This window comes from Olea europaea, unplaced genomic scaffold (assembly GCF_002742605.1).
Source record: "Olea europaea var. sylvestris unplaced genomic scaffold, O_europaea_v1 scaffold705, whole genome shotgun sequence".
Lineage (NCBI taxonomy): Eukaryota > Viridiplantae > Streptophyta > Magnoliopsida > Lamiales > Oleaceae > Olea > Olea europaea.
The window spans coordinates 54,136-65,455 of NW_019265446.1; the positions used below are offsets into that span (position 1 = coordinate 54,136).

The 11,320-nt window shown below is 31.3% G+C and overlaps 1 protein-coding gene across 3 annotated transcripts; it reads right to left on the reverse strand.

Annotated features, from left to right (window-relative positions):
* Positions 1 to 1,594: 1,594 nt before the first annotated feature.
* LOC111390683 lies at positions 1,595 to 2,955 on the reverse strand. 3 transcript variants are annotated; one of them, XR_002701969.1, is made up of 3 exons: positions 2,701 to 2,955; positions 2,191 to 2,614; positions 1,595 to 2,103 (listed from the first exon to the last, which is right to left on the reverse strand). XR_002701969.1 is itself a non-coding variant. In XM_023015748.1 (2 exons), exons 1-2 carry the CDS (start codon positions 2,800 to 2,802, stop codon positions 2,531 to 2,533), a joined length of 186 nt encoding a protein of 61 aa, XP_022871516.1. In that variant the 5' UTR covers positions 2,803 to 2,955; the 3' UTR covers positions 1,595 to 2,530. The 3 variants fall into 3 exon arrangements, 1 of the variants encoding a protein (XP_022871516.1); XR_002701970.1 differs by having other exon boundaries at positions 1,595 to 1,907; positions 1,994 to 2,614; XM_023015748.1 differs by having other exon boundaries at positions 1,595 to 2,614.
* Positions 2,956 to 11,320: the final 8,365 nt, after the last annotated feature.

Consider the following 11,320-nt stretch of genomic DNA (forward strand, 5'->3'; position numbering starts at 1 on the left):
ACAAAAAAACAAAAAAAAAAAAAAAAAAAAAAAAAAAAAGGAGTTAAAGTTCAGGGTAGGGCTCGACATGGTTCGGTTTTAACGAAAATCGAACCGAACTCGAAATTTTCGGGTCTTTAGTAAGTGGAACCGTCGGTTCCAAATTTAACCATGGAACCGTTCGGGTTTGGCTCCCAGATTCCGTATTATAATTAAATTTTTTAATATTAACAAAAGCTACATTAATTCAACTAATGATATGTTTAATCTTAGCTCTTACAAAATAACGTAGTCCAATTTTATGTGTCTTTTGCATCTCTTTTTGCTAAGTTCTTCATAGATTTGTTTGTTAAAATAATAGGAAGAGGAAGATAGCGAACACGCAATAATTAAGAGAGGTGTTGTTGAGTTTCAATTCGATTTTTCCAAAACGGTATAAACAACACTACGATAGAGTAATGGATTTAGATAAAATTTATATCAATTTGATTAAGTTGTCTTTGAACTGAAAATTAAAAATAGGAAAAATCATATTTTTGGATTTGAACTAAATTAACTAGTTAGCAAATTTATTTAGAAAAAAATAATTTGACTAATTTAAAATAAATTAATTAAAAAAATTAGGGAGATTCGATTCTTGATCTAGAACCAAGAACCGAACCAAGCCCGTCAGTTCTCGATTCAAACACCCGTTCGGGTATTCAACTTATGAAGAACCGTTCGATTTAGTTCAGATTCGGTTCGATCGATTTGGTTTGAAAGTTCTGTCCAGCCTAGTTCAAGGGGAAGATTAAAGTAAAAATTCTCTCTTCATAATTGCATAAAAGAAGTTAAGCCCTTGTTTGAGTCCATTTTTTTACCCAAAAAAAAAAAAAAAAGGATGCATTCTTAAACAGTATTCTTTAATAAAATAATATTACATGTAAATCCAAAAAATTTCTTATTTTTTAACCACACATTTCTCATCAATACACTATTCAAAAATGTATTTTCTCCTCTAGAATGGAGCTCAAATAAGGGCTAAATAGTGATTGCCTTTCTACCCAGTCTCAATAAATTAAGCCCTCCTAATAATATAATACCTTGATGAGTTTAATTACATTAGTATTTCATTTTCATAGATCGAAAGGTAAAACATGATCTTAATACTATTTAGATTTTTAAATTCTCGTAGAAAGAGAGATCATCGTCATCATCTCTTACACAAGAGGATTAAACAAACCAACCATTAACCCCCGTTTGGCCCCATTCTCCTTCTCCTTCTCTCTTATTTTTAACCACACAGTTTTTCATAAAATAATATGACACATAAATCAAAAACTTTTCATTCTTTTTCAATCACACATTTTTCAAAAATACACTTCCAACCATTAAAATTAGGAAAGAATGGGAGCCAAACGGGGCTTAACCTAATTGAAGATGGTCCAACAGGTTTTTGAAACCAAATAATGTTGATGTCAATGAGAGAAAACTAAAGCTAAACAAATTTAACAAATCTCACTTGAGGAATATATAAAAGCAAATACAGAATTTTAAGAATCAGAATATTTGAGCAGCTGGATTCACGAACATAGTTGCATAAAACCATCAAACGATGACAAGATACCAATCCATCTAATCTTTGACAGCAAAAACTATATTCCAATAAACTCAATTACATCCTTAGGATAGGCTCAAATCAAATTTCTACCATGATCTCAACACAGACAGAAGTGAAAGCATTTAGCTACTTAAAATTGCTTCACGGTGATGCTTTTGGTATAGCCTGTGAATGACTAATAAGAATTGAAACAACCTCAACCTTCTCACTTCCTTTAAGCATAGCAATTACGGTCAACCTCCTGCCCCCAGCGCACATCTCCAAGTAGTAAAAGGGAGGGTTGAGAAATACAACTTTACTTGAAGCTGCCGCGTCAAGAGTTCGAATCCTGAAATATGGATTTGGCTCTTGGGTAAGTGCAAATGTACAAATAGCCTTCCATCTTTACCCTTAGAGGCATAACCTGTGATTTACCTCTCTCACGACACTCCAGTACAGGGGCGGTGGGAGACCCTCAAGGTTGGGTTCAACCTTTAATTACGGTCAACCTCCTATCGTACAGAATTAAGGCAATGAATGTAGTCCTAACAAAAAGAAACTGATCAATTAACTAGTAGAGAAGCATCAGTATATGTTATGATAATTACTACTCCAGTATAAGAAATAATTACAAGTGGGTTCCCATTTTCCCATGGAAGAAGTCTCTATACACACTTCTTGACATCTGAAATTAAAACATTTCTTCCATCCTTCAGCAATGGCATGCATATAAAAAGAAAGAAAGAGATGCACTTAGAAATAATGCAAAAAGTCTCTGTTAACAAAAACTGATATTTGCCTTACATCATCATTATCTTCAATTATTTAAATTCCCAATACTTTGATAAAAATTAAACACACAATCGATTGATATAAACAACAAAACCCAATTCACATTTAGTGGGCGAAATCTCCTCTCTCTTTGACTAGACATTAAAAAGGGGAAATATTTGGTTAGGGTTACAAGAAAAGCTAGAGGGACTCTTGAAAAGCCTCCTCATTCTTCTTCTTATTCAGCTCTTCTTCGTACCTCTTCAATCTCTCATCCCACATCTCCTGCATCCACATAAACAAATATTAGCGAAACCAGAGTAGATTACAGGGAGGAAAAAAATGGCAATTTGGAAATAGAGGAATCGGACCTTGTACTTGAGTTCAGCGCGGTGCATAAGATAAAAGCCAAGAATCCCACCAACTATAGTACCCGTAATAATCCTGAAATAACCCCATCTTGGTGACCTCATCTCTCCCTTCGCACTCGATTCTGTATCCCTTCTCTGCTAGGTGTAAATCACTCAAACAGGCTGAAAGTGTGAGTTAGCGTTCGTTTGATAACTGTGGGCCTTTGCCCCTCTCTAGACCTTGTCAATCATCAGCCGCGCTTTTGTTTTGGGCCAAATGAATTTTCGCAATATATATGGATCCTATTTTATGTTGGGAACCCTACACATTTAAAGTGGTTCGAAGATACAGTTCCAAAAAAATAAAAAATAAAAATCAGGTCATAATTATATTTTAATAATTAAAAATATTTTATTAATTAAAATATGTTAAGGTCTCGATATTATACTATTTATAGTCACATTTATTTATCAGTCACAATCAAAAAATGTCGATCATATATTCCACCTATTTTATTAGTCTCATTTATCGATTACAAATTATCAAATTGATTGATTACATATTATTTCTAAATCACAAATCACAAATTTTATAAGTCACAAATTATTTATCGATCATAAATTATCCAATTAAAAGTCACATATTGTTTCTAGGATTATGTTACTTGTTCATACAAATTGTACATAAGAGATTATATAAAAATGATGTGGAGAGAAAAGTTGGATGAACAAGTTGATTGGGTTTTAAACTGATAAATGAAAAGTGACTTGTAGCATTATATAATCTATTATATAAAACTTGATGTATATGTAGCAAAGTTCTTATTTCTATGTCACAAATTTATAAGCCATAACTTACTTCACAATCATAAATTATCAAATTAATTTGTCACAACGTAACAAATTGCAGTTATAACTAGAAATTTAGTCGCAATATCACTTTTTAGGTCACATATTATCTATTGGTCACAAATTATCTATTTTATCGATCACATGTTGATCACAGATTAATCAATTTATTAGTCACAATTACCAAAAATTCCATCCCCATTCCATCATCGACACCAATCAAACGTTTTTCCACCCCACCACCACTAACAGTACTATCACCATTTGTGACCACCACCACCTTATCATAACAGCCATCACCAAACACAACTCCAGCATCATCACAACCAGAACAACTACTCTCATTTGCAAAACACCAACGACCACCAACAAAAATTAACCCAAACTTTGACTACATAGCAAATCAGATTAGATCAGACAAACCACCCAAGCAAATTGGATTAGAAAACCACCACAAAACTCCAATGAACCACCCGTCGGCTGCACGAGGTGCCACGCGTGTTCAAGGCACAAGCAAAACACCATCCACCAACAAAATTCTTCCCAATCGGATCGGAAAACCACAAACAAACTCCAACAACCACCAACAAATCACTCGTCAATGATAGAAAGAGTGATAAAGAGAGGAGACAATAGAGAAGGAATTGATTAGGATTTTGGGAGTGAAATTGGGTGGGTGAATGGTATGGTATGGGGTGTGTATATAGATTAAAGGGGTGTTTAATAGGTATTTTTATGTAAAAATGCATTTTAGAATAGTAAATTGATGTGAAATGTGTGGTTGAGAAATAAAGAAAAGTTTTTGATTTACGTGTAATATTATTTTAATAAAGAATGCGTGGTTGAAAAGAAGAGGAGGAAAAATGCATTTTGGAAAAAATGGCTACCAAATGAGGGCTAATATAATTTTTTAATATTATTATTATTATTTAAAAGATGAATTATCACCTAATTTTTTAATAAAAAATTTTAATTTGATTTTGTAATTAAGAAGTTTAAAATCATGTGAATATAATTTAAACTTTTATGTTCTCACGGCTTTGTAATTTTTTACCGAACTTCTTTTCTTGTTAAAAATTATTACATTGTAATGCTATAAAAGCACAGCACGTGGATCATGGAGTTGATCTTGTAATTTATGACAAAATTTATAGATTATTTATATATAATGTAAATAAATCATCTCATAAATTCTTTACAAGCTGAGGCTAATGTTTTTGGAGTTTTTGAGATGAGAACCATATTTGTAAACCAATTTAGCCCCTATTTAACAATTTTTTTTTAAATGTTATAAAATAATTAAACTTCATTTTAATTACACATTTCACTGAACCACAACTTTATCTAGGGCTGGAGTTTTCAGATCGAATTGGACCTGACCCACCTGAACTGAACCAAACTGACTGGTTCTTTTTAGGAAAAAATTCAAAAGTCAGGTGTTAAGTATGACAAATATAATTTCAGCGTCAAGTTTCAAAATACAAAACTCAAGTATTAGTTAATTAATTAAAAATATTTATTAATTAAATTTAATAAGGTCACAAATATACAATTAATGGTCACATATACATAATTATATGTTACAACTTTTTTACTGGTCACATATTATCAAATTAATTGGTCACAGATTATTTCAAAGTCACAAATCAAAAATTTTATAGGTCACATATTATTTTGATATCATAAACAAAAAATTTTATTGGTCACAGTTGATTCCAATGGTCATAAGTCAAAAAAATTACAAGTCGCAATTTATCATCAATCACAAATTTTTAGATTTATTGTTCACAAGTTATTGAATTTTAAAGTCAAAGTTTACTAATTAGTCGCAAAGAACCAAATCGTTGATCACATATACCAAACACTCCACCGTCAATCCAAATTCACCACCAAATACTTGGTCACAAATTAATTAAATAGTCGGTCACAATCACTATCCCACCTCACCTCGCCAAAACACCACCATGATCATGGCCAACAACAAAAACGACCACCGTCACACAGTCACTGCCTATACAATATTGCCACAACCACCGCCAGCAACAAAAATGACCATAACCTCACGACAGGTCTCTTCCGATGGTGATGTCGCTTTGCAGGCGATTCAACATCCCAAACCGCCAGATCCACCACGCAACCAAACAAACCACCAACGACCAAAAAAACCAAGCAGAGTCGCAGGCAGCGATGTTTACAGCACCGCCATCCCCAGTAATGGATGGAGCGCTTCTGTGAGAAGGGAAAACGTGCAGCAGCGTACAAACCTACACAAATCAAGAAGATTTCAACAACCATTTCGTGTACTGATCGTCGCGGTTGCGCTTTTGCTAGTAGAGGCTCCGATCTCTTAATTACAGCAGCATCATGGTGCTATTTACATAGTGACGATGAGTGCTTCAGCGACGACAATGACAAACAGAGAGGAGGACATGAGAGGAAGAATGAGTGAGAAGAATGAAATAATAGGGTTTGTAATTGAATTGTATAGAAATATTTAATTATTATGTTAATACTTGATTTGAGAATAATGAAACTTTAACCTTGATTTTTGAATTGTAATAGTTAAACAACTGGTTTTATGTAATTTCCTCTTCTGTTTAAGTTAAATATCCGAATGAGTACTTGAATCGAGAACCGACGAATTTAGTTTGATTCTCAATTTTAGATCAAAAATTAAAGAATCGAATAAGAACCAAATCTCTTCAAATTTTTTTAAATTTATTTATCTTAAGCCAAATTATTTTTTTTCTAAACAAATTGGCTAACTAATTAATTTAGTCCAAACCTAAAATATGATTTTCCTATTTCTAATTTTCAGCCAAAATCCAACTTAATCAAATTGACTTAAATTTTATCTAAATTTATTATTTTACCGTAGTGTTGTTTCTACAGTTCTGGAAAAATCGAATTGGAAGCTCGACTACACCTCTATTCATTATTGTGATCTCGCTATCTTCCAATTATTGTAATTTTAACAACCAAATGTATGAAGAGCTTAATTGGCATAACTTTTACTTTTGTTTCTCATAAAAAAATATTTAGAGGAAGTTATCATAATTTTTGTTTGTAAACTAATATTTAAAAGTAAGTCATTTCGGAAGTAGTTTTAGAAAAAGTCACATTGAACAAATTTTCTTTAAAAGCTTTTTTTAAGTACCAAAACCACCATAACAAAAATTCAAATGGATCCAAAAGGAATTTTTGAGACTAACTTTTGGGTCTCAAAAATTCCTTTTGACTTTTCAACAGTCGTACCAATAGGTACGAAGAACTCAACAAAGAAAAGCGTAAAAGATATATAAAATTGGAATATTTTATTTTGTTAGAGTTAAGATTGATCATATCATTATAGTTCAATTAATGAAGCATTGTAAATGTTAAAAGATTTAATTATTATATAAAATCTAGGAACCGAACCAAACCGAATGAAACTGAACTTGAACGGTGCCATAATTAAATTTGAACCCGATGATTCCATTTACTAAATTTTCAAAAATTCGGGTTCAATTCGATTCTCTTTAGAACCGAACCAGATCGGACCATATCCAACCAGAAGACTTTATCCACTTTTTGACTCACATTTCATGAAACCCACCAATTTATAGTCATAAAAGATTTTAACATCGGACAGGGGCTTAAGCGCACCAATTGTCTCAAAAATAATAAATGGAAAAAACTTTAGAGGTAATTAAATGATGTCTTTCACATGTTTAATTTTTCTTCCTTTTTTGTCATAAATCAATATAAACATCTCTCATCTCTGTGCACGGCTATCCTTGCTTGCAGGTAAAAACAAATTTAAGATGCAAGAACTAATGAGGTAGAGACTATGAAATTCCATCATCTAAAGCAAATAGAATGCTCATACACGGCTCAATATATTCACAATATCTCATAATACATCTCCCTTTTCTTTTTCTTCTTTCAATAATTGAATCACTCCGCAATGAAGTATCAATTCAATTGAGTTGAACGGACCTTTTCCACAATAGATTAAAGAAGGGATGAGAAAATGAGTGTAACTCACAATTGCCTTCAATTGAAACCTCCACAATAGAAAATTCCTCAAAAGTGATACGGAATTGACTTTTACAGTTAAAAGATAAAACAGTTTTCTATGATTCAACAAATATATTATTTGAGATATACTACTCCACTAGTGCTAAAGGTCTTGAATGATTTTTTTTTTTTTTGGATTTACTACGGGAACAGGGGGCTGACCGCCCCCCTGACCGAACCCCACAAATAGGGGGAGGTCCCATTTTTTTGGCGAGCCCCACTCCCATTTGTGGGGCTTCTATCAAGGAGGCGATCAGCCTCCCTACTACAGAAGCTTTATTCCTTTTTTTATTACAAGAAATTTAAATAAATATAAAAATGATCTTGATTTCTAGAAATATTACTTTCTATGAAACTAAAATTAAAAAAAAAAAAATATATATATATATATATATATATTATGAAGACTTATCTATATTATTTCCTTTAGCATGTGTAATGAACCTTACATATAATTTAAAAGGTACAAAACTTGTTAAAAGAAAAATCACATATGCTTTAAAATTTGATGATTCTATCACATATTCTAATTTAGATAATTGTATGCACTATGGTTGGAAGCAAATGTTAGTCCAGTACCCTTTGCATTAGAACTGTAAGCAAAAATCTTCAAATTAGAAAATCGAACCAAAATCGCTGGTTTAGTGTCACATGGACCCGATCAACGAAATGATTTTGAACCAAACCAAATCGGTCAAAATGATTTAGTTTAGGTTTAAGAATTTTAATTGTGATTTAAAATCACACTAGAACGACGAAAAAATGTATAAAAATAAAAAAAAATTTAAAAATGATTTTTTTTTGAAAATTCATCCAAATATGTAAAATTCAATTGTTTTGTTATTTGTAGGTATTTTTGACAATTTCTAATTTTCTAAGACAATTTCTAATTTTCTAATACAAAGATATTATTATTATTATTCAATAGTCCTAATTTATATATAATAATCTGAAGACTAATATAATTTATCAAAAGTCCTTTTCTTCTACAGAATTTAGATGAGTTCTAGCGACATCAAACACATTCTTGAGTTATCGACACCACACACTTCTTTTTCAGATTTTTCAGGCCTCTTCAAAGTTGAATTGAAATCCATTATACCAAATCGAAGACAAAGAGATTCTAGACATTCGGTGATAATATTTGCTATGAATAAAGTTTTAGATCAATAATTTTTTTGGAGCAAACTAAGGTAATATCTGAAATTAAATGTGTTTCGTAACATTATACAAACGTAAACTTGTGTAATTGTTATGTTTAAATATTATAAACAATTGCTTTATTATTGATGTTGATTATTCTATTTGTCTAATCAATATCCCTTTTTCAAATATGATGATCAAGAGATTTTATTGGGCATCATTATGTTTTTTGGACCTTATATTTAGTTTAGTAAACTTGTATTGTAGCATTATTTATCGTCATTAGCTTAGATAAGGTGAGTAAAAATGAAAAAAGCTATATTTTAGTTTATTGTGATTTCACTTTGACTTAGTTGGTATTTAAATTTATAGTATATATATTTAACCCTTGTTTGAGCCATATTTTCCATATCATCATAATGAGAAAATCGACCGTTGGAGATGAGACTGGGTCCCACACATGAAACAGCATGTCAACAAAGGCGACTAGACTTGTGGAGTAAAGGTCCAAATTTTCATTTTTTTTGTCCCAAAAATTTGGTCCAAACAGGGGCTTAGTTTATTTTAAATTTATTGTTAGTAAGATATAAATATATATTGAATTCAATGAATTAATGACATAAAAGTAAAAAGACAAAAAAATATATGGCGAAATCGGTGGTTTAAAATCAGACCAAACAATTAGATTTAGGTTTGAGTTTTTTTCAAACTGTTTAAAATAGTTTGGTTTATGTTTGAGTTTTTCTCAAACCGGTTTAAACGGTTTGGTTTGAAAATCTGTTAAAAATCGGACTACTTACACACCTACTTTGCACCCTCTCTCTACCTCTAATCTCGATCAAGAAGAGGTGAAAATATTGATTATATTTAGCCCTTGTGTTGAGCCCCATTTTTTTGGAAAAATACATTTTTCGACAGTGTTTTGACATCATTTCAACTACATATTCTACAATAAAATAATATTACACGCAAATCCAAAAAATTTTCTTATTTTTTAAACACACATTTTCCATCAATACATTATTTCAAAATTCATTCTTCCCCAAAAAATGGGGCTCAAACAATATTAAGGATGAAAATTTTTATGTATGTTCTGTTATGTCCCCAGTGCATAATCAAAGTACATTGGTCGTAGGTGCAGGTGGAATGACTACATAATTACATAGGTGTTTTAGTCATCAAATGCTTAGAACCATGGACTCAACTGATGAAATGGATTTTGATTTACTCGATTTTTGGAGACATCGCGAACACATGTATCCTTTGTTTCTATTGTTGCACATGATCTACTAACACCTTTGATTAACACTGTAACACCGGAGTCCACTTTTAGTATAGGTGGTTAAGTTCTGTCCGATTTTAAAAACTAGCAAAGCTAGACATTTTTGAAAGCTTAATGTGTATCTAATTGGCAAGACGCTCAGTATTGAATCCGAAATAAGTATTCCAAAATTGTGTGTAATCAAATAAATGATATTTAATTTTGTTAAATTCATACTTTGTCAAGAAATTTTAACTCTGCCTTCTCGAAAATTAAGTAATCGGTCCCAAACCTAGAAAAAAGGATTTTAAAAAAAAAGGAAAAAAAGAAGGGAGCTTGTAGACCAATCCTGGCTTAAACCTTGAGGACTAGCCGATCTCATGGGTAATGGGGGGTCGAACCGCTACTTCTCGTATTTCCTAACTAGGTGCCACATGACCAACTTGGTAAGATGAGACGTAACAATGATCACAACTTCAAAATTTTCTTTCATCTGTAATTTTTTTTTTTTTTTTTTGGGATTTTTCCTAGAGGGTTGGAGGTGGGGAATGAAGGATTTCATAGAAGTTAACGCGTTGGTACTTTACCACTTCTGAACTATCCAAATTTGATAAGTGGTTTTTTTTTTTTTTTTTTTGGTGTAGCCATTTCCCATTCAAGGGTGTTTTCTCACTCCCGCTATTTTTACAAATAACCAATTTATTTGAATTGCACTAAACTCTGTGTGAACAAACGGAAATACTGCTTAGAGGAAGTAAATAAAGTTTCAGAATTTAATTATGAAAATCCAACCGCTGAAATTGGAAAGTGAAACTAAGAAAAGAATACATGGTATTAGAGGAATAATATTTTTTCTATTTTTAAATGTTCTTAATATGTAACTATCAGTTTCCATCGTAGCCTAGTGCAATTATTTTTAATTCGAGATAAACATGTTTCCCTACTATATAAAAAGGAGAATGTAAAGTTACTGTAAAAGTGAACAGTGAGTTAATCAATTTTGTCTCACTGTAACATTTTAAAATTTTTTTTTTCAAGTGGGGGAGCAAAAACGACGCCGTTTACCTTGCTTGATATAAATTTTATTAAATAGTAAGAAAAGACAATCTAAATTTATAGCAACATGCATCTTTTCATACCTACCACCAAAAATTTGAAGTAATATTTAGATAAATTTAATTTACAAAATTAAATATTAATAAAAAGATTACTATAAAATTAAATATCGTTTGGAATTATTAAAAAAATAAAAATACTAATAATATAGGATAGAAAATATTTCTAAAAAGTAAAAAGTTACTTGTGAGTAAAAAAAATTAAAGAGAATCC

Bases quoted from the DNA above. Each gene is read 5' to 3' on its own strand.
- LOC111390683 (XM_023015748.1), bottom strand. From the start codon at position 2,802: ATGAGGTCACCAAGATGGGGTTATTTCAGGATTATTACGGGTACTATA. The intron at 2,615-2,700 runs GTCCGATTCCTC...ATGTGGATGCAG, and splicing joins GCGCTGAACTCAAGTACAAG to GAGATGTGGGATGAGAGATT.